The sequence below is a fragment of the Merops nubicus genome, unplaced genomic scaffold (genome assembly GCF_000691845.1).
Source record: "Merops nubicus isolate BGI_N331 unplaced genomic scaffold, ASM69184v1 scaffold21864, whole genome shotgun sequence".
NCBI classification, from domain to species: domain Eukaryota; kingdom Metazoa; phylum Chordata; class Aves; order Coraciiformes; family Meropidae; genus Merops; species Merops nubicus.
In genome coordinates this window covers 108,240-136,059 of record NW_008606531.1, presented here as the reverse complement: position 1 = coordinate 136,059, position 27,820 = coordinate 108,240, and the positions used below count along the sequence as shown (strand labels likewise).

Genomic DNA, 27,820 nt, shown 5'->3' with positions numbered 1-27,820 from the left:
CTAGTGAGTGCAGCAGGAGATGCAAATGCTCAGTGCCTCTGAAAATTGCATCCCATGTTCTTAGATTTAACCATCCCTGCCTACAAAATTACTATTTTATATACAAATGAATTCCCAAGTATGAATATGGAGTTGTCCCTATCCTTCATGATATTATCACTATTTATGAGTGTGCACTGGGGATGGTGTTGGGTCTTAAATTATATTCCTGTGGAGGGTGAGGAAATGAAAACCTCTCTGCTGCCTGCCATTGTGACCTGTCATTTCTCACACTGTCTACAAGGTAGAGGAGTGATGGTTTCAACACTGGGAAAGGCCAGGCCAAATTTTACAGGCGTATATCTCTCAGTGCATAGATTTATAACGTTGGTTGCATAGCTTTATAGTACACAAAGTAGGAAAAAATAGAAATCCTTAACTCTTGGAACTAGAAATTATGTAGAGAAGGCTAGAGAGGAAAACACAGTGATTTGACACTGAAGAATATAGTGATGCAGTAAACACTGCTAAATGTTTCAGGCCTAGGTAAAACCTGTGGTACAGATGTGCAGTCCTGCAGTGTTGATGAACTCCTCAATGGGGTAGCTCTGAGACAGGTACAGCAGGGTTTCACAGCTGGAAAGCATGGTGTCTGCTCTTCTCTGAGCCTCAGTCATACTGATGAGCTCAATGCTGTCACAAATCTTTAAGTACACTAAGGAGAAAGCTTGGCCATGTTGCACTGTTGTCAAAAATTAGGTTTTCTTTGTTCCTAAGTCTAACATGTGACTCAGTAATGAAAACTGAAACGGGGCTGGTCATCATACCAGTAGGAGGGCTGAAGGAGAGGAGGGGATGTTTCTGTTCTCAGTGTAAAAATAAATTAGGTATAAAGAGAAGGCAGCTTGAGAATTAAGATAGCTATAGAAAATAAATGGAAAAAATCCTTATTTCATAAAAAGTCTTACATGGTCCAAAATAGCATAGTCCTTCAATACGAATTTTACAACAAAAAAAAAAATCCTAAGACTGAATCAAACATTAATAATCTCAAATTTTCAAATTAGGTTAGAGCAGAATGACATAGCTTTTTATTTACAAAATGAGCTTGCAAAAGAACACTCCTTCTGTAGGTCAGGATCAGGGAGGACTTTGATTCTGACTCTTATTTGTCTTCAGGTTATTTTCATGTTGCTTCACCTTTACTGGAACAGAGGGACTGATGCACCCGTGGCTTCATGCCACAATGAAATACAGTTTTATAAGCAGAACCTGCTAGCAGTTACAGAAAAGAAATCATTTTCTGGCAATTGGTCAGAGCAGGTGCAGAAAGAATAGTCAGCTGCTGATATACATTTTGTTAGAGCTCTTCTAAAACGTAGGCTTCAGGAGGATGTTCTACTGAGATTTTGTAAAATAACTGGAAACAGCAGAGAAAGCTAAACAAAAGCCTTTAGTGGAGGTCAGCAATTTAGAGAGACTTCCCATTTGTCGGATTTTTGTCCTCTGAAGTTTGCCTTGCAGGTTGATAAGTACTTACTGCACAGGACTTTTTTGACATCTCTTCACTACTGAGAGTCTCTTTTGCACTAGAGCCAAGCCTCTTATTCATATTCTGCCAAACGTGTAGCACAGGAGTTGACAAGCTGTGCTTACACAGAAGGTAGATAAGAATAAATTAAATTAGATCATTGGCTTCATAGCAGATGGCAGGTTAATCCAGTTTACAAAGAGTTCTGAAAAAAAATGCTTACAGGTTTGTGAATGTTTACTCCAATATGCTGTAGAATTGTGGGGACAGAGTTAGTTCATCTGGAAGCATCATTTTGTATTATTTAAATGCTGAACAAAATAAGCAGTCTGACCATCAGAGGTAAAGACCCCAGCGTTGGTTCCAAACAGGACCTGGATGGTTTCACTTACAGTAGGAATGTGAAGCAACCAAAAAGCTGCCTCTGGGTAGAGAAAATCCCGTAGGCAGCACAAAGGCACACGAGTTTTTCATCTCTTTGTTCCATGAAGGAAATTTATGGGAAAGGTGGAAGATAGAGGCCTTTAATAATTTATTGTTTTCTGCAAGAGGTCTGTTTTATACCTAATAATTATTTTTTACCTAAGAAGCGTAATAAATTAGCCAAGAAAGGCTCTGTACAATGTGTAGAATCTTCTGTATTTGAGAGAGAGGTCGTGGAAAGTTACCCTGAGCATTCCACTGTGCAGCCTGCCAAGGGCAGGGGGACTGAGAAAGAAGTTTAGTTTCACCACAGTCCTGTGGCATCTTCCAGTCTCTGTAGCTCCATTGGCTACAGAGTCCTCCAAATTTAGCATCTCCAGTAACATCCTTAATGTATGCTGTAAAAAAAATAAAAAATTTAAAAAAAAAGGTGAAGATTCAAGCAAGCCAAGAAAGACTCTCCTTTCAGATGAGCTTTTCAGTAGACGGAAGAACCAAGGAAGGAGAGATACCAAGTTGGAAGTTGAAGAATGCCAGGTTGACCAGTGACCTCATGTACCCTACTAGTTACTGAGGTACTTCAGGTGCTGCAAAATAGAGGCTAGCTGGTGGCAGAATTTTTCTGGAATGCCACGTAGGCAGAGCCAAAGTAGCTGTTGCTTTTTCTGTAATACCAGTGTAGTCATCAGAGCTCAAAGGCTGTATTTTGTGTTCTGTGGGAATTTGAACTGCCTCCAATAATGCACCTTTAGTCACAGTGGTGGGGTTTGGTACCATTAGCCAGCAGCCAGCCCTCAAAAGTACTGCAGTCCATGTCTGTAAACATCAGCCTGGAAAGCTCTGAACTTTGAGGAAAGGGTGGAGATCTTCATCAGAAAATGAGCCTCTCTCCTTTTTACCCAGCCCGGTCCTAAACTGGACAGAGGGAAGTTGTCAGCCTTTACTTGGTCTGTGCAATAGGGTTTTATACCTGGGCACTGCACATGGGAAATACAGCTGAGAATCTTACAAATGGATTTATGCTCTGGGAAATGACATTGTGGCCCACTGTTGAATTCCACAGCTTTTTCTGTGCCTCTGTGTAAACGAGGAAAAGCAAAAGCCAAAAATCCACTAGAAAAAAATCAAAGAGAGAATGACTTAGAAGTTCTTTTGAGCTTTTTTAATGAAATTCAGTACATGCCTATTTATTTCTAAAGAGATTTGAGAGAGAGAGATTTGAAAGTTTTGTTTCATCTTATTTGGTGAAGTAGCTGTATATTTAAAACATGATGTACAGGTGTTGTAAGAAACAAGCTTTGTAGGAATTATGTATACCCCAGGTAAAAGTAAAGTATCACAGAAGAGGCTAGGTAAGACTCTGTGTCTGCTAAATAAACATTTGTTATTCCCTGCAGTTAACTTCTGGAACAGGTATCTCTAAGAATTAATGGCTTTACTGGTGTATGTGGTCTGGTTATTACCAGAGTGGTGCCTGGATCTGAAGGTAATTTCTCAGGAGCTCTACCTAATGTAATGCAAATCAGATTGATTTTAAGATTGCAAGATGACCAGGGTTGTGCAGTGATAGAAGTCATTCAGTTTAATTCCAGCAGCCCAATTTTCATAGCCAGGTGCTTTGTGCTTTGCTGTTCCAACACTCAGTCTTGCACACTGCTTAATGGGAAGCTGATCTTACCAGTATCCTGAGTCACCTCCCATGGACTAGAAGTACTGCAGTATGGGCAAACAATGTTTTAGCCAGTGAATAACAGCAACAATGGAAACAGCACAAGAGAGCAGCTGGATTTTGCTGGTGATTCTGTAACTCCTAAAAGCTTAGTGATGTCTGCAGTTACGTTTTGCTTCTAGAGTTGATCTGTTTCAAGTGCTGATATAATTATTTGCATTAGTACAACTGAAATATACATTCCTTAGTTATCAGTCCCATTGAACTTTGTTCATTTTTATTGTTATTAACTCTTTAAATAATAATAATGTTCAGAAGCTCAAGCCAGGAGCAAGAGCTGCCGGCTCTGGAGATGTCAAGGCTTGATGAGTTTCATTCTACCTTCTGTACCTAGAAGTAATCTGTCTTGGATTAATAAAATCAAAAATCAGAGCTTAGGGCTGCATGACCTGACCGCAAGACCCTTTTCAAATTACTAGCATGGTCCCTTGATGAGTTCAAGTGCAGAGCACATGAGGCAAACCACTAACACCAGAGTAAGCTTCTAGTGTCTCTTCTAGGGAGTGGGAATTTATTGTCTAGTGGTGTGTCTCCAGATCTGATGGTGAAGCAGTGGCTTCAGCATTCAGTAAATTTGTCTCTCTCCTCTCGAGGTGGGAGGTGTCCCTGCCCATGGTGGAGGAGCTGGAACTAGACGATCTTTAAGGTCCCTTCCAGCCCAAACCACTCTGTGATTCTGGGTTCAGGAAGTGCAAATATTGCCTCTTAGGCTCCCACTGTGGGCAGATCCTACTCAGTGTAAATTGCTGCGTGTGGCTGGAGAGCCTGCTGCTTGGGTTTTGCTCTTTATGTGACAATTTCAGTTCATCTGTGGGGGTATCTTCAGTATAAAGTGTACTGGATCATCACTCCTCCATGCTGAGTTACTTCAATGTTAAGGCAACCTCTTCCTTAGAAGAGTTTGCCCTGCTCAGTATCACCTAGGTAATTGTCTAGAATGACTGCAGTGTTATCATATTATGCTTAAAATGAGATCCTCCGTTGCTGTCCTTCTGCCATCCTTCAGTGCCTCAGATCAGAAGCAACAGAAAGGAAAGCAGAAAAAGTGTGTGGCTGTGCAGACAAGGTGGAGCAGGCAGCCCCCACATATGGTAACCAGCACAGTTTAGAACTAGATAAAAGGATACACTTAGCACATTTCCCTGTGCATACATAAATAACAACTATATTTCTGTTAATATGTCTTGTAGATAATTGCATCTATTTCAGATGTAGAGCTAGTTTTTTATCTTCAGAGTAATTCTAGAGTAAATCTGCAGAGTTAGTATCTTTATTAATGTTTAACCTGAATGGAAATGTTTGGGAAAACAATGGGCACGGTTTCACTTAGAATTGCATTGGAAAGGTGAGAAGTTCTACTTGATGTCAAAGCTTTAATCAACAAACTCTGAGCTCTTTGACAGTTGAAAGCTGAGGGACAACACTGATGTTGCATTAGAATCTGTCATACAATATTAAATTCATTCAACTGTTATGCTTTTAATTGCAAGTATTTCCATTAATTGCTGTAGAAATTCATCACCCTGACCTGGCTGAGCTCCAAAAGAAAGTATGGAAACTAATTAAGCATTGAATTTTAAGGTAAAATAGTAAATTGCTCATTAGACCTCTCGAAATTCTGAATTATCACTAGCAGAACAAAGTAATACTTGACTTTGCAGAAACTGGGTCATAGAATTCTTTCTTAGTCTGACTGAAGGTGCTGTAGCTTAGACATCAATTAACTGGTCTTCATTTTTTTGCAGCAGTACACTTGTTTGGTTTAACTTGGCAACTACAGCCTGTGGAAGGGCAGCTGTATGAAAATGGAGTCAGCAAAGGAAATAAAGGAACAGAATCCATGGACACCACTTACTCACCAATCGGAGGAAAGGTTTCTGATAAAACAGAAAAAAAAGGTATGTGTGAAAGAGAAGACAGACAATACAGAGGTTTAAACAATACTACTTGTTTGGTTTCTGTATTTGCTGCAGTCTGTCTATTTTGAGTTCAGGTTCTATCCTCTCTAGTGTAATTTTAAAAGAGGTATGAAAAGCCTGTAACCAGACTGGTCCCTTTGGCAGAACTCTCACTGAAATTACTGGCCGACCCAAGCCATTAGGAAGGTAATGTTCAATGCCAAAATAATTGCCCTTCCTTTGTCAGAGAGATTAGAGCGTTTGGCTTCTGCCTTCTTAAGACAGGAGAGGTGAGACCGTATTCACCTCAATGCCATTCGTGCAGAGAGTTTGATGCTGTGCCTGTCTTGCAGGCCAGAGTCAGTCCTGGGCAGAGTGACACCCCCTGCACTGGCAGGTCAGGCTGTGCAGAGCACTGCAATGCTTTTAAAGGCATCCCCTTCTTGAAGGCGTAAGCTAAAATACAGCCTGCTGTCACATCCTGGCTTAGCCAGCCTGAGTGAATCAGCTCCCAGGAATCTACTGAGGTTTCACAAAGTGCCTGAGCTGGTCTGGCAGCTCCCTGCTGCCAGGGGCACAGTCCTGCTCTGCCCCTGCTCCCTCCTTGTGTGGCTCCCCGCGTCCCCGTGCCCACTGCAGGGACTGTCTCGGGCACGACCGACACGTCAGTTCACTGTGGCAGCAGAAAATGGATTCATTAAAAAAATGCCAGCAGTCTTCTGCCATGGAAGTGGCTGAACCAGCTCGTTTGAAGGGGCAGAGAAGTGCCAGAGCTGGGATAAAAAAAGGAGTGGGCAGCGCAGGCAGGAATGTGACACGGAGAGCAGGACTGTCTCTGGGATGTACAGTTCCTTTCTCTCAAGTCTTGTCATTTAATGTTGTTAGATCACCTACTCCAATATCAGTTACAGTCTCTTGGCCCATGCTTCCCCTTGACCACCATGATGATGCTTTCTGACTGTAAGCAGCAGGTGGCCTTCCCATTGCTTTTTATAATACTCAGAAAAAGTGAATAAATCAGATTAGATGAGAGAAAAGATGAATGGAAGTAGAATATGTACCCTAGACTTTACAGCTGTTAAAAGGAAGGTAAAATTGTACTGATGACTCTGCAGTGACCGGAGATTTCCAGAGCTTTCAAACTTTAAAGCAGAGCAGTGATCTGATTTTGTGTATGCCATGTAAGATCTTACAGCTGTAAATATGAGACAAGGTGGGGCGTTGTTCTACCAGTCCCTCCAGAAGGAAGATTACATCTCACATGAATAGTCTTACAAATCAATGCGGCGCAATGGGATAGAGACCATATTAGATAAATGGGCAACAGAAACATATGTAAGGAGGCAATGAAGTTGTTATCCCTTATTTCGTCCCTTAGAATGGATAGGTAGTGAGTTGCAGTAAATGTTTTATACACTTTTTTTTATTTATGTCCTGATGCACCATGAAAAACATCTCCAATAGTTCTTCTCAACCACTTTAAATCATTTTGTCAACATATTGCAGATTTAATAAAAGCTCTTCCGAAGCATTCCAAAAAGGGCTTGTGCAGGAAAAGCATCAAAATCTTAAAAAGGAGAAAAGAATATGTGAGCCAGTAGTGACTCAATGTAGCAGGTAAAAAAACAAGCTACCTGCCTTGCCCCAGGCAATCCCCATGTCTTGTGTAGCTACACAATTCCCCCACAACACTAGAGCAGGAGGGGCTGGGATAGAGCCACTTCACCGAGGGCTTATCCAGCAGTTTCAGAGCTTGAAAAGTTTCAGAACTTGTCCCCTTTCACCTTTTGGGAGTAACCTGTGATCCAGAGTGTGTGCTAACAAGGAGTATACACTTGAGAAAACTCAAGAAAATTCATGTGGAGTTAGTGCCAGGTATTAGAACATGCCTAATATGGCTGTGGCTAATTTTTGCTGCTTTTATTGCTTTTCATCTCCCTTAATAGATATCAGTCATTTTATTCTTAGTGCTCATAAATTCTCCATGTAGATGTGCTGGGAAGGAGTATTTGGAAACAAGGCAACTCCTTCCACTACAGCAAGATATCACAGAAAGCTGATACTTTGCCTCTGATGTGATTTCACAGGGATAAGTAACTACTGTCAGATGTCGTGACCTCCCATTTTCTAAACTCAATGCAGCACCAGAGAGTGCTTTTCCAGACTTTGAAAGCATATATTTTAACTAATCTTTTAATGAAAATCAAGTTTACAAAGCAGCAAGTCAGATTTCTTGACTAAGTCACTTCATAACACACTGACCCACGGCTACGAGTTAACATTTTAATATGTAGTGATGTGATTAAAAACTCAGACATCCAATTGACGTGGGTATTTACCAGGGGAGTACAAGGAGATTGATCGTTTCAGGATCAGTAATAATCAGCATAAGGGTACTTTCTTGTGAAGATAATTGGCACCATGCTGTTCGGAGTTTTACTTTCTTGAAGACAAGAAAAACCTGTGATTAGGAGTCTGCCTTCTGTTTGAGACTTGCAAGGAAAGTGTGCTTAGAAAGAATAGGGAGGAATTAATATCACTTGGCAAGATTGGGAGCTGTACAAGGAATTGAATATAGATAATTAAATGATAATTTGTCCTAACAAAAATGTTGGTGTGACAAAGATATTTTTAGAATTACAGTAGAACTTGTATTGCCACAATGTAATTTTAAAAGCTTATTTTGGACTTTTTCAAGAAAGAGTAAGCAAGTATACAAGGATAGTCTGTGAACAGTGTATCTTCAGATGCTTTTTTACTACAGCCAAATACCTGCTCAGTTCAAGTAAGCGTAAAAACAAAGCTAAATTCCTTTTCTATGAAGAAGATACAGTGACAATAAATATGAAAATGTGCATTTCATACCTGGCTCTTTACAGCGGCCTTTTCGTGTTCTGTGGCTGTCTGAAAAAATACTGTTTGAAAGGTAGAGGTGCCATGACTGCATGCTTTCAGTAAGTGGCAGATTATATCTACTTTTTTTATGTTATCCATTGTGAAAAGCAGCGTTCACTTTCCTGGGTGATGAGAGAAAAGTAAATCTAAATACATCTTAAAAAACAAACCAAAAAAAAAAAACCAACAACAACTAAATTACATAAAACTATTAATAAAGCAAAGGTATTTTCAGCCAAATATGGAAAAACTCTTGAAATACATTGTTTTGAGCTTGGCAACACTAATGAGGTGTTCAGCATAATTTCGTAACGTCAGTTAGTGAAAATACTTCCTAACTAAAGACATAATGCTTTTTATTTTCAATGAAGAAACACACCTTCTCACTGCAACAAACTAAGAAGCAGTTAGTGCATTTTAAAGGACCTTGAACAGGGACCAATAACACCATTAACTTCAAAAATGATACTGTATCCTTGACTTTTTACTTAGTGCTCTACCATCTTGTAATTGAATCACGTTAATTACGACAGGTCAATATCACCAAAAAGTTCCTTATTGTTTTACTTAACCCAAGGAAATTGCTTGAAAAGAGTCATTAAGACTTAATATCTCTGGAGTACTGGTAATAAGGGAAAAGGCTTTTAAATTTCCATTAGCCAAGTAGGATCTTGCATAGATTGGGGTGGGAAAGGCTCCACTTCTGTTGCCCAACATAGAAGGTTTAATTCTCTGCAACTTGGACAGAAGTAGTCTCACCATGAACATTGTTAAAGCAGCAATCTGGAAATATTTAAATTCACCATCTAAGTAAGAGGTGTATTTTTAGAGTATTAGATTACAAGTTCTGTGCTTTAAAAATAAATGCTTTTATGTGCTAAGGTGTTATAAGTCCTTGCTGTAGGTCTGGTGACACAAAGCAGCCGTAAAGCTGGAAGATCCAGTACCCTGAGAATTCCTCCTGCCTTGTAAATTAAATCTCTATTCATTAAGAATGCTAAGTACTTCCTACGCTGGTTAAAGCCCATGTAAGATCCCACTGAGGATCTTTGTTATTAATGTGTTCAGGAAAACACTGGCCCGAGCCCTGCTACTGCTGTTCTCATTTCCAATGGCAATTGATAAAATTTCATAGGCATTGTGTTGCTTTAGATATTTGTACGCATTGTTGTTAAAGGCGAGGCTCCAGGTACTCTGCTCCTCCTCCTCCTTCACTGTGGTGCTGGCATGAAACAAAACATAAAAGGATATGGCTGCTGAATTCAGGCTTCTTCATTTGGCTCTTCCTCCCGTGCCACATGCTGTCCTGCTTTGTTTCTAGTTGAAAGTATGGAAATGTGAGTCAGAGTTTTGCAAAACTTACAATGGCATTAGCTCAGATGTTAGCAGGACTGGGTCTGTGGTTTGCAGCATGTCACGATGCTGATCACAGGCAGGCATTACAAATACACAAAGGTGGAGATACGAGCCAGCAAAGCAAGCCAGCTCCAATTTAGTTTGGCAATGTCTTCTTTATGCATTCCATTTCCCTTTCTGTTTCAGCTCCCTTGTACCCATGTGTGAAGTTACATCCTGTAGATGTCTGCAAATTTATTGTCAGGCATTACAAAACTCTGGCAGTGTTCTCTTTAGATTGCCTGTCCCTGTCCTCATGCCCCTGTCACGCTTGCACACGGAAATACCAAGCCAAAACAGATGTTCTTTATTTCTCCAGGACTAGAATATCACTGCCACAATAAAATCATTAGGAATGCTGATTAATAGAATCTAGGCTTTGGAGATGGGCTCCAACCTACCAGGTTTGATGGATTTTCTGTCCTCACTGGTGTCCATTTGTGTAGCTTATGAAACGCCCGTTTGGCAGCAGGCTGAAATAGGAGCCAGAGGAAGATTTCCCACTGCCTTATCTCTGTGCCTGCTCGGTGGAATGGGTTTTGTTTGCATCACTGATAGGTACAGACCGTGGTTTACACTGCAGCACTTCTGTCTTTTTATATTCAGTGGAGTGTTCCAAGATCTCCAGGGCAAAAATGCTCTGTGACGCCTGTTGTAAATACTGCATGTGAGCTTATTTGTGATTTTCAGCTAGTTGAATAAAAATGCAATGGCTTCAATGAAACTCCCTCTGTTTAGAGATTGTTTTCCATGTATTCCAGTATATCTAAGGCATGCTTATACCTCATGACCTATTATCTTCACCCACCATGAATGCACAACTGATTGTTTTGTTTCTGAAAAAATTAGTGTTTCAGAAGGGCCGGGCCATAGACACAGGAGAAGTTGAGATTGGAGCACAAGTTATGCAGACGATCCCCCCTGGTTTATTCTGGCGCTTTCAGATCACCATACATCATCCCATGTACCTGAAATTTAACATTTCCCTGGCGAAGGATTCTCTGCTGGGAATTTATGGCAGAAGAAACATTCCACCTACTCACACTCAGGTAATTAGAAGTAATACTGATCTTGTCACGCTTACGTCTTCAACCAGCAGTGGATGCGAATGTTCACACTCCACTTTAAAACTGGCTGTAACCCCAAAATGCAGCTGTTTATCCTTTTTCTTTTACTGATGCCTAGCTGTACCCTCAAACCATTCTCTCTCAGAGGAAGGGACAGTGTTGTGCCAGAAAAGTCAGCAGCTGTGGCCTCTGTGGTGTGACTGGACAGGAGGCTGGACGCGCGGTACTGCTGTGTAGCTCCAGCATCTTTTTTGAAGAGGCAGTGGGATGAACTACCAGATTATTTGAAAATGCCAGAATCTTTTTACAGCTTCATCAAAACAAACAGATTGCATAGTCAGTGTAAAGAGTTTAGAGGGGGGGGGGGGAAAAAACCTGTTTCTGGTTTCTAATATGAAGATTCTTTTTGAGTGTTTACTCCTACAGATCGTGCCAGAGAAAACCTACCAAAGTCCTAAAATATGTGATACTGCTGGCCAGATTCAACTCTTTTTTCTTTTATTTTCTTTTTTGTTTGGTTGGTTTTAGACTTAATGTATTTAGCATATGAAGCTATCTTTTCTATGGGTTATAGATTTTTCAGCTTTCTTATAGCAGGATCACACTCCACAGGGTGTGGTAAACTTACATATAGAATCATGAAAAGGTTGTTTAGAAGGGAGCTCTGGAGGTCATCTAGTCTAACCTCAAAAACTATTTACTTGGAATTTTCATCTTAGAAATAAGCACTTTTGTCTGTCATTGATTTTAACTGAAGCTGAGTCTTCAGTTGAGCTGAACTTTACTGAAAATCAGAATGCCTCAAAGAACCAAGAGAAGTATACACATTTCTTGAACAGGGACTCATACAAAGGTTTACATCTCTGATGCTTTGAGGTGAACTGGTCTTAGAGTTGTCAGCATCGACTTGATTAGGTATTGGTAACTTCCATGGGAAAAGTAGATCAGTATTTGCGTATAACAGAAAAGAGAAACATTTTATAAATAAATTTTAATATAAATTAAAAGTACATTTTGGCTTTGATATACAATATTGATACTAGGGATAAACATTTAAACATCTGGTATAGAACAGTAGGTTCTTTGATCTGTTCTTGGAGTTCGAAGAGAATCACTGTATAATGTAGGCACTACAGCTTATGAAATTTGAAATTATTCCCATTAAAGAGATGTAGTTTTTGAAGTAAATCTCCTGTATTTAGTGCTACACGTCTGAATTTGCCCTGCTGTAGCAAATAGCAAGTTTGGACCCCAGTTTTCTGACCGAGCATAAAAATTTTATATGGAAACTGAAGCTAAATAGACTGGATTATGAAACTGCTGGCCACATTGGGCAACACTTAAGGCAATTCCTCTTAACATTTCAACTGTTTATTCCTGTTTGAATGAGACATGCAGAGTGGATTCATAAAAAAACATGCTAGGTGGTTAATTGTTGCTCATTATTATTTCAGTTTGATTTTGTAAAACTGATGGATGGAAAACAGTTAATTAAGCAGGAACCAAAAAACTCAGAGGAGACTCAGCAAGCTCCCAGGAATCTGATCTTAACTTCACTACAAGAGACTGGTTTCATCGAGTATATGGATCAAGGAGCTTGGCATATGGCATTCTATAATGATGGAAAGAAAGTGGAGCAAGTTTTTGTACTAACTACAGCAATTGGTAAGAACAATTACAATAAAATTGTTATTCTGATTGTTACATTGGAAAACTGTATTGGAGAAGAAATTATTGATTCCAGCTTTGTGTAAGTATTCTCTTAAATACGTTTTATTTCAGCTTAGTTTAATTAACCTCAGTGGAGCAACTTCATGTTTATGCCAATATTAGACAAAGAGCAACATTTCTGTATTAAAGATGGATGTTATCAAATTAATTAAGTGTGAAGTTTTCATGTGTGTTAAGACTTTATACAATAGCTTAAACGCCTGAGTAATTTCTGGTGTTATCTTGGTCAAAGTAAAAGAGATAATGGCTGCTCTCTCTACTACAAAAATTATCCAGGCTTTAGGTTCTTATTTCCAGTATTTTAGTCAGTTAGAAAATCTAAAAGGCAGATTTTGTGGATTTGGTTGTGTTTGCTGTTCGATGGTTGTCTGCTGTTGTTTTATGAAGTTATCCAAAAGCACCATTTTGTTTGGAATACAGAAGGCAAGTACAAGAGACAGTGTCCTGGTGGCATGTAAGATCTTTACTACCTTTTTAATACATTGAGGTGGACAGAAGTTTCCAACTCTGTGTTATTAGTGAGCGGTGCTCTCACGTAGGGTTTCTTTGGAATTTAAATTTAGGTAAAGTGTTGTATTTATGACAGTCTGGGCTTGCTGCAAGACTTTAACCACTATGCCCTTTAGTTAACCTGTTTTACCATATGTTTAGCAAGATGTCTTTACTAGTAATGGACATGCCATCTGCTCTTTAGGACAATTGGATGCTATTTTTACTTGATGGCAAACACCTTGCAGAGCAGGATATTATGATTCAAATACCAAGATTTTGAAGGACATGCAGGAAAATAATTTAGAAATTCAGACAGAATTGTAAGGACTGGGTTTGGTGTAAAATTTATATTTGTTCTGCTCAGAAAAGTGAATCTTTCACAAGCAAGAAAAAAATGCCATTATTCAGTGCTATGTGAAAAAATAATATTCACACAGTTTATGAAGCATCTTCACAGATACTCTGTGAAGAACATGAAACATGGCCAAACTAGTCTGGATCAGGATCCAAATACCTGCCCCCCTGTTTACGTCTGCTGTAAGACAGCAGTGTTTATACAGGAGGGCTTAACCAATATTGTGTCGCTAAGCAGCATACCCTCCTAAACAAAATAAAAAGGGAGAAATTAATGCTGTGATTTGGTTCTTGTTACATTTGGTGAAAAATATGTTGTCCATCCCTTCTCTGGCCAGTTACCAAACAGAGTGGTTCTTACACAGGGGAGCAGTGAGAGCCACAGTGCAGTCAGGAATCCGTATACTTAATCTCAGCAATGGCTGTGAGAAGACATTTTGGGGAAGAAGAGGGTTCATGCTACCAGAATCTACTGCTGATGCATTTGAAAATACTGCTAGCTTTTCTCTGTTAATAACCTGTGTATCTTCTCATACTCTGCATAATTGTTCTTGGCTGTTTCTTTGGGGGTTTCTACACAAAAAAAAATAATCCTGGAGCTGTACTCCTTGCTCCAGATTAGGCCAGAGTCATATTTGAGATGTCTGCCAGGAAAGGGATCAACTAGGACCACAGCCTAGAACACTCAGAATAGAGCAAGAGCTTGGATGCCTCTGCTGTGTGCTGCTGTTGGCTCTGAGAAGTGGTCATGCCCTCCTCATGAGCAGCTGTTAGGTAGCATTTCAAGTTGCTCAATGTTAGTTACGTACAAAATCAATTTTCCTGACACTTTAGCTAAAGCTCTGATCAGACCTTCCCTTGAAGGGAGTAATCTGCATGCAAAATCTGCCATGCCTTGACTACTTTCATAGACTGAATAAAACTGGACTTTGCATCAAGGGGAAGTAACTTTTCAAATCGTTGATTCTTCATTTCAGATCAATGTAGGGATCATTTACCATGTGATTCTGGAAAACTGAGAAGACAGGCAAGTGTACACACAGAGCAAGACAAGAATTGAACAATGATAATGTAAAAAATAATGACAAGCAGCCTATTTATGAAAAAACTTTCTTCTGAAAACAAGCTGGTTTTTTGACTTTGAAACACATCCGTGCTCAGGTGGTGGATATCTGATGAATAGATACATATCAAATGCCAGTTCTTGGAACAAACTGATAGCCCAAGAGAAACGTTTTTAAATAACAGTAGGAGTTTTCAAGAGGAACCAATCCTTATCTGTCCCAAGTGCCCATAAATAAGATCAAAATAAATTTACTTCAGTTATTCGTATTGGTTGTAGGATGTGCTTATAATCCATCTTTTCACAAGTTATGTTTGAGTTTAAAAGTATTTCAGATTTGATTAGATTAAATATTCCAATGGTATGCCCTTTCTTTAGAAAAGTTCCTCCTCCCAAATCACTCGCCATGGACACATAGTCTTCAAAAGGATCTGGGTGTTTTTTCTTTTTCCCCAACAGTTATTTTGTGGGAAAGGAGTCAAGATTCCCATCTTCCTATAGCCAGAGGTAATTCCCCACATTATAAGTGCACATTCCCATAAAACAGCCTCCATTCCTACTGATCTGTAGCCCATTTTCCATCCAGCACAGTACCTGTGGGGGCTGCAGAGACCCCAGTGCTGGCCTGACAGTGACCTGCTCTGCACGGGACCATCTTAGCCTTGGATTTGCTTGATATTCTTTACATAAAACGCATATAAATCAGTGAATCCAATGAATTCCTGTTGGAAATACATGTGTAAATTAAAACCAGCTAATCCATGTAGAGATATGAGCCCATCCTGAAATGTGTGAGGTCAAGTGGTTTTACTGTCCAAAGCTGTGTGATAAAACACGGGCAAGTTTAAGGTCAGAATTGAAGGTGGGGGTTTTTTTTCCTCAAATCTGGTTCTTAGTCCTTTATTGAATTGAGTTTCATCACTGTACAAAAAGACTGTTGTTTTTTCAGCTGGTTGTATAGAAGTGGAAATCCTACCCTCTCCTCCAAGAAGTGCAATCCACGTGGTTCAAATGAACACCATAGAAGGCAATTTACTCTATAAACAAGTTTCAAACAAATTCCTTCAGCAATGAGAGAAAGTGTTTAAGGTGGACATTTTTCAGCAAATACTCTGGTTCTTGCAGTGCTTTTAATGGTAGTAAATTTTACATGAACACTTACTTTAAAAGCTTTTTGGTGTAATATAAATGATGCACTTGTTATCTCAAAGCTGTCAAGACAAAATGTAATATTTGTAAGCTGCTTGAACAGGAATTTTGTTTTATGCTTCCTATGAATGAAAATGGGCCTTTTACTGCTTCTGCACCTATTTGTATGTTGAGATGTGTCCTGCAGAGTGAGGTGAGGATGCCATTCATTTTAAATTCAACCAATTTGTGTTTTTCTTTGTGCATCACTCTCTGAATAAACAGAAATCCTGGATGACTGCTCTACTAATTGCAATGGGAATGGAGAATGTATCTCGGGGCACTGCCACTGTTTCCCAGGATTCCTTGGTCCTGACTGTGCAAAAGGTAATCTCGTATTAACTGACCACAGTGCATGACAGGGATCATGATTATGGTGTGTGACTGCTGGGCCTGCAAAGAATCATAGTGATTAAAGCAGATTACATTCTTTTTTCCAGCTAGGTGGCAGATACAGAACAACCACACACGTAGAAGGTTTCTTTATGCTGAGATGCATCAACCACTTCTCTCTCCCTGACTTCCAGAGTTAATAGGTTCCTCCATCCCTCTGTGCATCCACTCTGATTATAAAATACATTTTTTAATAAGTGTGTTAGCTTAGCATAATGTCTTCTGTTATTTAAAAGTGACAGTTTCACTCTGGAGAAAATTGCATAAGTTAAATGTTTCTCTGGTCTTAACGTGGTTAGGGTGTAGAAAAGAGACCTAAAGCAGCTTAGGGACTGTTTGCTAATATTAGGGCAAAAAACATGCTAAAAAGATTGTAAGTGAGCTTACTTCTTTTCCATATATTTCTGTCAGCATGTCTGCATATGTCTGGAAGTTCTCACGTTTTTCCAATGTTTCCTCAAATTTGGGATTGCCTTTAATTTTTAGAAGCTTGATTGGCTCAGAAATTGATGCTGGATGGTAAAAGTGAGCTTCCACATCAGTGGTTTGTGTGCAGATGAGCAATGGTTAAAACTTCAGTAATCTTAAGTCTGCTTAGAACAAACTAAAAAAGAGCAGTATCTTGCTTCAGTTCACAGGGAAGAGACATTAATCTTACTGAAAATCATAAGCAGGCATCACTGCAAATTTTCTGCAGAAGCCAATCAAGGGAAGGGAATAATTTTTATCTTCTAAGATACCTCATTTCAGGTCAAAATTAAGGTATGCTATTGAAGCAGACTGAGGAGACAAGGACATTTTATTACTGCTGCATTACCTAGTTCAAAGATTTTAGCCTGTCAACACCCTCAAATCAAACGGAGAATCGGGGGGCTGGGGTGGAAAAGCAATTTCACAGCATGATAAATGCAATAAATATTTAGCTGTGTAAGTATGTCAGTGCATTAAAAAGGGAAATCTGTCTCCTTCAGATTCCTGCCCAGTGCTGTGCAGTGGAAATGGAGAATATGAGAAGGGCCACTGCGTGTGTCGAAATGGGTGGAAAGGACCAGAATGTGATGTTCCAGAAGAACAGTGCATTGATCCAACCTGCTTTGGCCATGGAACTTGTATTATGGGCGTCTGCATCTGTGTCCCTGGATACAAAGGAGAGATCTGTGAGGAAGGTTTGTGAAGTTTCCCTCTCTATAGCTGTGGGGTTTGATTTTTCTCTTTAATCTCCAAACCTGTTTTAAGGTGGTTAAGAACTCATGTAGATGTGAGAAGCTTACTGTGAAGCAGTACTGTTTTGATCAAAAGCACCTCTACTGTCTCATAGAAAGTAATGTCAAGACAGAAAATTATCAAAGGTAAAGGCACTCAGGTCTCAGTCACAATCAGTAGGAGCTGATTGCATCATTTCCAAGATTCAGATTTTTACTCTAAAACATTAAAATTATTGAACATTGTCTAATAAGACTATCTGATAATTGTAGTAATTGTAATTGTGGACACTCCTCTGAAATAGTGTGTCTTTCAGTCCAGGAGGACTCTAGTTTTTAGATTATTTCTGTTCCCTCCTTGGCAATGAGTCACAGAACAGAACTGGGTGGATGTTTTTGCCTTTCAGCAAACAGTGTATTCTCAATCCTCCAAAAGCTTCCCAGCAAGCAAGGATTCCTTTTTATTGTTAGTGGGGGGTTTTGTGTTGGTTTTTTGTTTGTTTGTTTGTTTTTGTTTTTGTTTTTTTTGTGATGGTTGTAAGACCAGTAAGACCATCTTGATTTGTTTTCTTCTCTTGGGCTCCAGACACTTTTTTCCCCCATCCTCCTTGCTGCCAGTAACCTCAGTCCTTTAGCACACAATGTCAGACAGCCTGTCCACAATTTCTCACTTGGCCAAAAGCTAAGGGTAAGGCAGTCAGAAGATCATTTAAATAACATAGGATGTGATGGTTCTTGAAAATAAGCAGAAGATTGTAATCAACTTTTCCCTTTTTTCATTCTGTTACATCTTAGATTTTTCTGCAAAGAACATGCTGACAATATCAAGCCAAAAGAGTCGCAAACAGTTTCAGTTTACCAAAATATGTTGTGCAATTCTGTTGTCATGTGTCATTCTTACTCCGAGTACTGTTCAGGGCACTAAACTGGTATCCATTAAAGTTTGGCTAATAAAAAGTGGGAAATTCTGGAAACAAGTAACTTTACTTTTGCTCATTGTGGTACTGATGTGTCACTGCCTTCATCTATAGAAAGAGGCAGTTGGGTTTTGCCTCTTAGCATTCCTGAGATAGCTCATCAGCTTTGACTTTCTCCCCCTGTGCATAGCCTCGGAAAGCAGAACTCTTCTTCATGCTTGCCCTGATTTGATGATTTTTCCACTAGCCCCCTTAGCCTGAAGCTAGTGACAGCATACTTTGTGCTTCCTGCTGTACAGATTTTAGGTAATTCTTTTGAGTAGCACACAGAGGAGCCTCTTTATGTGGCTTGAATTCTCTAGTCAGAAAAATGTCCAGGATGGATTTGATGGATTTGACATACCTGGTACAGTTTTTAAAGGGAGCGTCAGGAGAATGCTTCTGACATACTCCATCACTGGTAGCTTCAAAAATGGACAAAACCAAGGAAACTCAAATGGGAAAAAGCAAATAATACCCAGATTTCCTCACTGAGGCCATGGTGCCAAACAAGCCTGTAGCTGGGGTGAGAGGCTCACTGCTGTTTTCGGTTGCTTTGTTTTGTGCCATAAAAAATAATCAAGATCAATGTACTCAGACAACTAAGAGTGTGAAAACATTGGATTTTTAAAGAGGCATATTTACAATTTTTTGAAAAGGTGATGTTTTGTAGATATAAGGTGGATGAAACAAACCTGTGCAGACAAGTACAGTGAGTTTTTACTGTAACAGTGTGTGCATGACATGACTGTTCAGTTTCCTGGGTTGGACAACGTAACTTGTGCAGTACTGGAAGTAATTCTGTCAGGAATTCAGGTTGCATTATTGTATGTAAATATGAGTTTAGTATTGCAGTAGTATTGTTAACATAGAGGCATAGTAACAGATGTACTATCCAGGGAACACCAGTAGCTACATGTATTCCTTGCCATGAGAGTCCTTTGAATTTGTCCTGTCAGGTTGTCATTACAAGAATGAGTGATACTTTTTAAACTGTTTGTGGAATCACTCAATTAATTTTAAAAGATCAACAAAACAAGGAGCTGTCTCAGGATGAGAGAAAATTGCTGGGTATATTTGTCCTATGCTTGGCAAGATACGTGTTAAAAACACTGATTCCCCTCTCTTGGAATTGCTTTGTGCTGTGCAAAAGCCTAGAAGGCTGAAAAAGGTACAACATAAATCTTGAAGTAAGATCTTGAATTGATGGCAGAGCAGCTCAAAAGATAAAGCATCACTTCTTTATTCTTAGGTCAAAAGGTCCTATAAACTGGAGGCTGTTAATCTCTACGTCTGAAGTATTTAGTCTTCCCTTAGTGAAGCATCTCCCCAGTCCTGTAGCATAGAATGCTGTTTGCTGACTTTAATTATTAAAACAGTCCTTGTGCCAATACTTGAAAAATAGATACAAGAACTTTCAAAGTACTTCTTTAACATTAATCTGAAGCATGATCTAACATGAATAGGCTTTGGGCTAATTGTTTCCCATGCTTGGACCCCACAAATCCTCTTCAGGTCTGCAGTCTTCCTGCAGCCTCCAGAGAACCCAGGCTATGTTCTGCTTCAGATCTGCCTTGTTAAAGCAATGCTGGGGCTGTATGAAAGCCTGTGCTGATTATACAGGACTAACCAGCTGATTTAAATTCTCCTACAGAGCTCCTGAATTTTTCACTAAGAATAGTTTAATCCAAATTGAGAACAAATTTAGCTCTTTGTCTGTTTGCAAATTGTTCATCAGTACGTTATGACTTTTATGAATCTGTTCATTATCTGCAATTGCCCAGCACATACTTTTTATGAGTGCATGAGATTTTTTTTTTATAGCAAGCATTCACAGATTTACTGCTCAGGGTTAGTGGATGGCCTTTTTTTTTTTTTTTTTTTTATCAAATTTTCAGTTATAGAGATAGCTTTCCACAAGAAGATTAAAGAATAAATCTTTTTCCAGATGTAAATAAAACACAGAGCACAAATACCCCAAATGGAAACACAGTGCACAGTTGTAGAAGTAATTATTAGTTGCTCCAGTTCTTTCCTAGCCAGCTACTGAAGCACAATCTTCTCTGCCTTGAACCAGGAGATCTGTCTCAGGGATCCCTGTTTTAAAAGTAAGACACTGTCCATGACAAGCAGAATTGTGATCTCTATCAATCTACATACTCACCTTTATTCTTGTTTTTAGCTTGTACTTTTGCACAGATGTTAGCACAGACTGTTTTTTCTTGTGTTTGTTATCATAGAAACATTTAGGGTGGACAAGACCTTTAAGATCATCAAGTCCAGCTATTAACCCAGCACTGTCAAGACCACCACTAAACCATGTCCCTCAGCACCACATCTACACATCTTTTAAATCCCTCTAGGGATGAGGATTCCACCACTTCCCTGGGCAGCCTGGTGCAGGACTTGGTCACCCTTTCAGGGAAGAAAGTCTTCCGAATGTCCAACCTGAACCTCCCCTGGCACAACATGAGACCCTTTCCTCTTGTCCTAACAACATTGTTTCAGTTTGGATATTTGCACAAAAATCACCAAATTCATCTGCATCCCTGATGTTGTATTTCACCAGGAAACCACTGCACAGGTGCAAGTTTTATGCTCTAAGTTGTATATTCCCTGCTTTGCAGAGGACTGCTTGGATCCGATGTGCTCCAGCCACGGCGTGTGCGTCCAAGGAGAATGTCACTGCTCCACGGGCTGGGGGGGTGTGAACTGTGAGACAGCCCTTCCCGTCTGCCAGGAGCAGTGCTCAGGGCACGGCACTTTCCTCCTGGACACAGGGCTCTGCAGCTGTGAGCCACAGTGGACGGGTTCAGACTGTTCAACAGGTATGCTGGAGTTTTGATTTTTTCAGTAATGCTATTATTTGAGTCATGAAAGAAAGGAGTTACCATTGCTGTGCTACTGTGAATTTACCAAGTAAGATAGGGATGAACCAGGATGCTGTGGCACAGCACTTAACGGGCTTGTCAGCAGCTGGCTTTCTGCTCACAAGGATGGAAGGGCTTTTTCTCTGTGACAAGAAAGTTGACAGTGAGACCAGGAGTCCTTCCATGCCTCCTGGCATGGGTTGGAGTTAAGCATGACTCTCACCTTAGATGTTGAACATTTACCAGGCTCATGCAATGAGAGAATCCACAACTCTGGCAGAGACTGGTAGGATATTAAAAAAAAAAAAAATAGTCTAAATGCAGTGACTCATGAACAAGAAAGCTCTGTCAAAAAAATCTTTAAACAAAAATGACCATCCATTCCCTCATACTGAGATAAAAACTCTTTTCTTTCTTAGAGGACCATCAAGGTTTGATCCCACTGAATTTGATTAAGAGTTAAAATGGATTTCCTCTGTGCTTTGTACATTTATGTTTCATTTTCTTGAAATGAATGCACTCTGGTCATTTTACTCTGTAATGGAGCATGTCATTACCAGTGTAGGTACTACTATTTTTTTTCCCCTATAAAGCTCACAAAACTGGAATCTCACATGATAACTAGCACATCCCAGTCCAGAATAGCTGCAGGTGACATATTTGCTGAATGCTGTGGAATACAACCAGTGGTCCAAGTCACCAATTTTTCTTAGAAATCATCATTCAAAAGGACACTTGGAATGGTATAAATTTCCATGCAGATCTTTAAGGTGTATGGTTATGATCTTTAAGATGGAACTTCAGAAATGTCCTCCTTCATAACTTTTTTTCAGCAACAAACTATTGACCTAGTAATGATTTTCAGTATTTATTCCAAAGACCCTGCATTCATTCTGCACTCCAAAATGAATGCATGTAGCTGCACTCCAACATGGTCAGATGTGGTACCTGCTTTGGTAAGAATTGACTTTTTGCTGGCTTTCAGCAGAGGCCCAGTTGCTTGCATTTTTATCATGTACTTTATTAGGTGTTAAAAATATTCCCTGAAGGCTAGTAAAATAATTGCTTCCATTAACGAAGCAAATAATTAGGAAAGGTGCTAGCTATGTACTCATTTTTTGCTCACAAAATAAGCAGACTAATTCTCTTCTAGTACAACGTTATTGTTGCTCACAGAGAGATGTTCATCTCCAGTGGGTCTGTTGCATCAGCTGCATGAGGCAATTAGATACTAACTAAAGGAACAAAGAGCTAATAACTGCAGCAGAGAGGCTTTTATCTTGTGTGCTAGGATCCTAGTTTTCATGTTGGTCTCACCTCCAAAGCTCTTTTGATTAATTTTAGAAGAATGGTAACTTTATTCCTTACTTCCACCAACCAGTAGGGACAATGCCTCTCTTCATCCCTACCGTCTTCTAAGTTATCCAAGGATGCTTCTATAGCCACCAACAGGCTTCTCTTTTATAGCTACATACTTCAGATTTCTCCTTGCAAAAATATCTTTCTTCCTACGTGTTAAACCAGATTCAGGATTGGTGTGGCAGTATGAGGAGTGTGAAGCTGAAGTATAGATGTTGGTTTGCGCTCGAAGCTTTCTTCCCAGGATCAGTGATTGCTGTGCGTGCTGGAAGTAGAGCTTGGGTTTAGTGGGGAAGAGAAACATCAGATGAGGAAGTCAACAAGGTCAGAATAAACGAGCTGTCATACGTGAATAGAAAAAAATCATGAGGTTCTGTGCAATGGAGAGGATGAAAAGGGTAAACCACAGACTGCTCGTCTGCAAGCAGACAACAAGTTTTGCAAGCTGGTAGGCAAGCAGTCTCAGCCTGCCTCAAACCCCTGCACATTCCCCCTGTCTCTGTACAATGTCATCGTCAGTACTGTGAAATTTGCCTTTCTGTATCACCTTGACGAGTATAGGCTCCTGTCCTGATGATTTCTGCATCCCCTAGCAAGTTCAAAATACTTTCAAAATAAAAGGATAGTTTATTTTAAGGTTTGTGTTTTTCCTAAATACAAATCAACGAATCTTGCTCTACTTTAAAAAGTAGAAACAGCAAAGGTGCTAGCATATTTTGAGTACATTATCCTGGATGTAGTGTGGCCCACCTGAAGAGGTGTGAGCCATCTCATAGAATCATAGAATGTGTTGGGTTGGAAGGGACCTCTGAAGGTCAGCTAGTCCAACCCCCCCTGCTGTAAGCATGTCATCTCTCTGACACCTTCCCCTCCCTGCCTATCTCTAGCTCTTCAAACAGTAGGAAAGTCCACTTTACAGTGGCAGGCTGGGGAGAGACAGAAACCAGTGGGGACATGGAGGAACAGAGATGAAAGTTGACTGCGTGACCCATGCGTATCCTGAAGGACTGCCAATGTTTGGAACCCTAGCCTAAGATCTGTAATTATTCATGGCTTTTTGAGGCTGGGCAAGACCATGGTGTTCATGCTGTTTGATTTTCTGTAGGACGCGTACCAAAAAAAAATCATCCTACAGATTCTGCTTGATGCCCAGAATTTCTGTTTAGTTTTTAGGCATTCAACCTTCTCAAAAAGAATGCAAATGAAGGATAATCTACCATGTCCTTAGGTAAATTGTTTCTGTTATGCTTGACACTCTCTGCTAAAAAAGTGCAACTTCTACTCCCAGTTTGAATAGGTGAAAAGTCTTACAATTGTGTTTCTTTCTGTGAGGTGAAAGACAAATTCTTTGTCAAATTCATTATAATTATATAGCCCTTAATGTTTATAAAAAGAGCAAATATTTTATATCCATTTGCTTCTCATAATCACAGAATCCTTCTGGTTGGAAGAGACCTTTAAGATCAAGTCCAGCCATTAACACAGCACTGCCTCTACCTCCACCTCCTCAAGAAGAATAATACCAGAAAAAAAAAAAAAATGTATTTCTTGGTTTTGGGGCAGGCCTTTGGGGGAAGTATAACTGATCACATAAAGTGTGTAGTTTACTTTTCCTGTTGCTTCATTAAAAAGTTACATTAAAGGAACACTGAAATTCCAAGCTTAAATATTCAAAGGTCAAAGAAAGACAAAAAAAGATGCCTACACATTAGCTCCTCTGTCCTGCATTTCTTATGGAAGGGGTTTCATTTTTCACACTTAAAGAAATGCCATTTTGCTAACAATGTATGGCCTGATCATTCAAGCAGTTACTTGCTCTTGTATATGTATTCCCAAAGTGTTTCAAAGACAAAAAAAAACAGCAACAGCACTGCTACAGTTCCGCATTGCCCAAGACATTGACCCCAGAAGTCACACCTACCATACAGCAAATAGGTCATCTTCAAACATTGTGCTGGCTTTTAGCTCATGCTGTCAAAATAATCATGTGATTTTATTTCTCTAATGATTATTCTGTGGAAAAACAAGTGTTTCTCTGATGTGAAGCATTGAAAATTAAAACCCTGTGATAATACTCACAATGTAAATGTGAGTATCCTGTTTGAATTAATTCCTTGCTATCTTGTTTGTCACTTTGTTCATTTAGTTTTAGTTTTTTCCTAGTTCAGTCATCCTTTGGCAAGGTGGCATAAAAATGCTCAAAGACATATGGCCTTCACAAATTTAGCCATCTGACAGTGGACAGGCCCAGGAGAGATGCACAAGAGATTGGGTTCCTTTCTCGTTTAGTCTCCCCCTCTCTTCTAAAAGATGTGAAGAGAGAACAGGAATTTCATAGTCTGTTCCAAGTGAGACTGATCATAAAATATTTTTTGTGGAAGCTATATGTGCTGGAAAAGGTCATCCTTGGAATATTTCAGAGCCTCAGCATCTTTATACCATACCGAATCCAGTTATGATTGTATGTGAAAATCCATTGCTATTCAGACTTTGAACATATGGCTCTGTTGACCTGTGGTGTGGGGGTGATTTACTGCACACATGACAATAATACAGTAGGGTGGCAGACTGATAATACACTATTTTAATGTCACCAGGACTTCAGTATAGTCAACTTTCTACTTACCGTCTATGGATCTTTGTTGCTTTATTTATAGGCTGTCATCCAAAATCCCTTGATGTTAATGAGTCATCTCCCTTTGAGGCATCTAGGCAGTTCTTTTCAGAAAGACAAAATCAACTTTTGAGTAGTGACTACTTGTGTCAGGTAGAAGGGAAGCTCTGGCTAATTAAAGGTGCAGCATCAACAAAACGAACAAAACCCCCTCACCTTCTGTTCTTAGATTGACACCTTTAACATGGAGCCTTGAGATTAAGGGAGTGAAATATGAAGGGAAAATGGATGACAGAGTTGTACAGTGGGGCAGAGCCTTGGTTAGCATAAATTAGTGTGATTGCAGTGATGCCACCAGTGCAATCCCAGTGTGCTTCAGGTGAGAATCCAGCCCTGAGTCGCTAATTAATTGCGGCACTATGCCTAAAATATTACAGACTGAAAAGTAATGAAATCTGTGACAGAGATGATGCTTGTGACATCCTGTCCTGTATTCATTCCTCTAGACTCTCTTCAGGCAAAGTAGGCCAGTTTCCATCCTCCTTACTCCAGGACATTTGTCATAATTCCACTGAATCCATTTATACCACTGAAGCAACCTAATTATGATTGGGAAAAGAATACTGGCAGTTCTTAGTCACAAAAAACATTCATCCTAAAATGATTACAGAGAGATGGTATATATTTAGCATATCTATTTTTGGTTAAGCTCTCTAGCAAGATAGGTGGTAATTTTACAAAGGGTAAAAATGGATCAGCACCCTCTTCCTTCAGTATCTTGCAAAGCATAAAACCTCTTTAAAACTCAAGTGCTTTGAAAAATGCAAAATGTTGTAATTGTTGTAAATTGATATGTGCAGAGTAGAGTGATTTAAAAATCATTAGAAGTATGCGTTTTTTAAAGTAAAGTGCTTCAAAAAGAAATGAAGGCATAATACAGTATATTAATATAGTTCAAGACATCTCAAATTGGTTTCAAATTAAACATCAAAAACCGCAACTTGAAAAAATAATTAGGTAAAACCATTTCATTGCAATCAGAAAACTCTTCAGGTTTAGGAAATTGCAAATTATGGGTGTCAATCATTCTCATTTGCCAAGGACAAAGATATTCACTACAAAAAAAACTCCCAGTAGTGAAAATAGCCTTGAAATTTCCTCACTCCGTGATGTCATGTCGTGCATTTTCTGTAGATTGCTCTTTTCCACGTTTCTACTTCTACTCTGCTCCCCATTTTAGACAAATTTCAAGGACTTTTTAATTACACTGTAACCATCCTTCATTGTTTTGCTCTGAAGAAATGATGGACTTAATTTCATCTAACTGTCCTCTTTTTTTCATTTGTGAGGAGCGTTCACTATTACTGTTTTGCTAATTAAGAGGATGATTGAAGTTTCCCCCGCTGTACACTGCCTGACATTGTAGAAAGACTCTTCTTACTACTGTATATTTCATTGGAAAGGAGAAAACGATGTGTGACTGGTTTGATTTGTGTCTCCTGTAGAGTTGCAAGAGTTTGCAAAAAGAGGTCTGGTGAGCAAGATTTCTATTAAAAACTTAGTAGTTAAAGATTGGAACATTTAATATGTGTTGCTGGAGAAGTTAAAACATGGGAAATTTAAGGCAGTGAAGAAGCACTCCAATAGAAATTAATTCTCCAGCATGTTGAAATCAGTCCAGAGGGAACCAGAAATACCTGATGTAGTCATGTATTGATTTAAGATATAGGGTAAGTCAAGGGTATGAGATACACAATGAGCAAATTTGGGATGTTTTTCAACTGGTTGCTGCTTATTTTGCAGATATGCCAAAAATAATGGCTCTTTCTTTCCTTTTTTCTTTCTGAAAATTAAGATTCTTAACCTATTGCTGTCTGTACCTCATTCAGGAGTTATTGGAAATATCCCTCATTCAAATGTAAACATCATTTACTTAAGTCAGCTTTCATAAATCCTGGTCTAATCCACAGAAAAGTGTTACTTATTCCACTGGGTGGGATCCACAGACCAAATTTTGGATGCTTCTGTCCCAGCAGCTTTTCCCCTGTCCAGGAGCAAGGTACCTGAATTGTTCTAGGTAGCTAACAGAGGATTTCTTCTCAATGTGCATGGCATTGCATCTCTATGGGGAATCCATTGGGTCCAAGACCTGTCCACCTCAGTGTGTTTTGTGCTAGGCCAGCTCCAGTAGACCTGTTTTGAGAGAAATGCTCTTCAGGATCCTTAGGCAGCCCCTGTGTAAGATCGTGCAGATTGTGAAACTAGAGAGCTTACCATAAAGCTGTTATGACATCAGTTGGGTGATTATCTAGTAGCAAAACCTGGCAAATAAGTAGCATTTTAGTATCAGTTGAGATGCTAAAGTGGTTCAGGCACCTTCAAATTAGGTAAGCTAAGCAAAGGGTCTAAATTTTGGATTTAGACATTTAAAGCTCTGGTGCTTGCATCCCTTTTTACATCTTGACCTTACCACCTACGTGGTAGTCAGGGTACTAAGTAGTGATGAAGAACCATAGTAAAATAACTTATAGGATATAGTATGGGAAGGACTTTTGTGAATACTCTGTGTCCAAGAAAATATCAAGATAGAAATTCCAAATATGAAAGCCTCATACTCCACAAGAACCCTTTATAAAAGAGGTATCTGGAGTTGTGGGAACGTTCTGCTGGTGTTGTGGGTG

The 27,820-nt window shown here is 39.5% G+C and overlaps 1 protein-coding gene across 1 annotated transcript in view; it reads left to right on the top strand.

Annotated features, from left to right (window-relative positions):
* TENM1 (teneurin transmembrane protein 1) overlaps positions 1–27,820 on the top strand; it is a gene marked incomplete at its 5' end in the record, with an annotated part of 137,927 nt that overhangs the window by 4,554 nt on the left and 105,553 nt on the right. The window contains 6 exons of the mRNA XM_008939684.1: positions 5,408–5,560; positions 10,700–10,899; positions 12,372–12,582; positions 15,971–16,072; positions 17,110–17,304; positions 20,924–21,124. Of these exons, the coding sequence (XP_008937932.1) occupies positions 5,408–5,560; positions 10,700–10,899; positions 12,372–12,582; positions 15,971–16,072; positions 17,110–17,304; positions 20,924–21,124 (1,062 nt within the window). The remainder of the gene's footprint in view (positions 1–5,407; positions 5,561–10,699; positions 10,900–12,371; positions 12,583–15,970; positions 16,073–17,109; positions 17,305–20,923; positions 21,125–27,820) is intronic.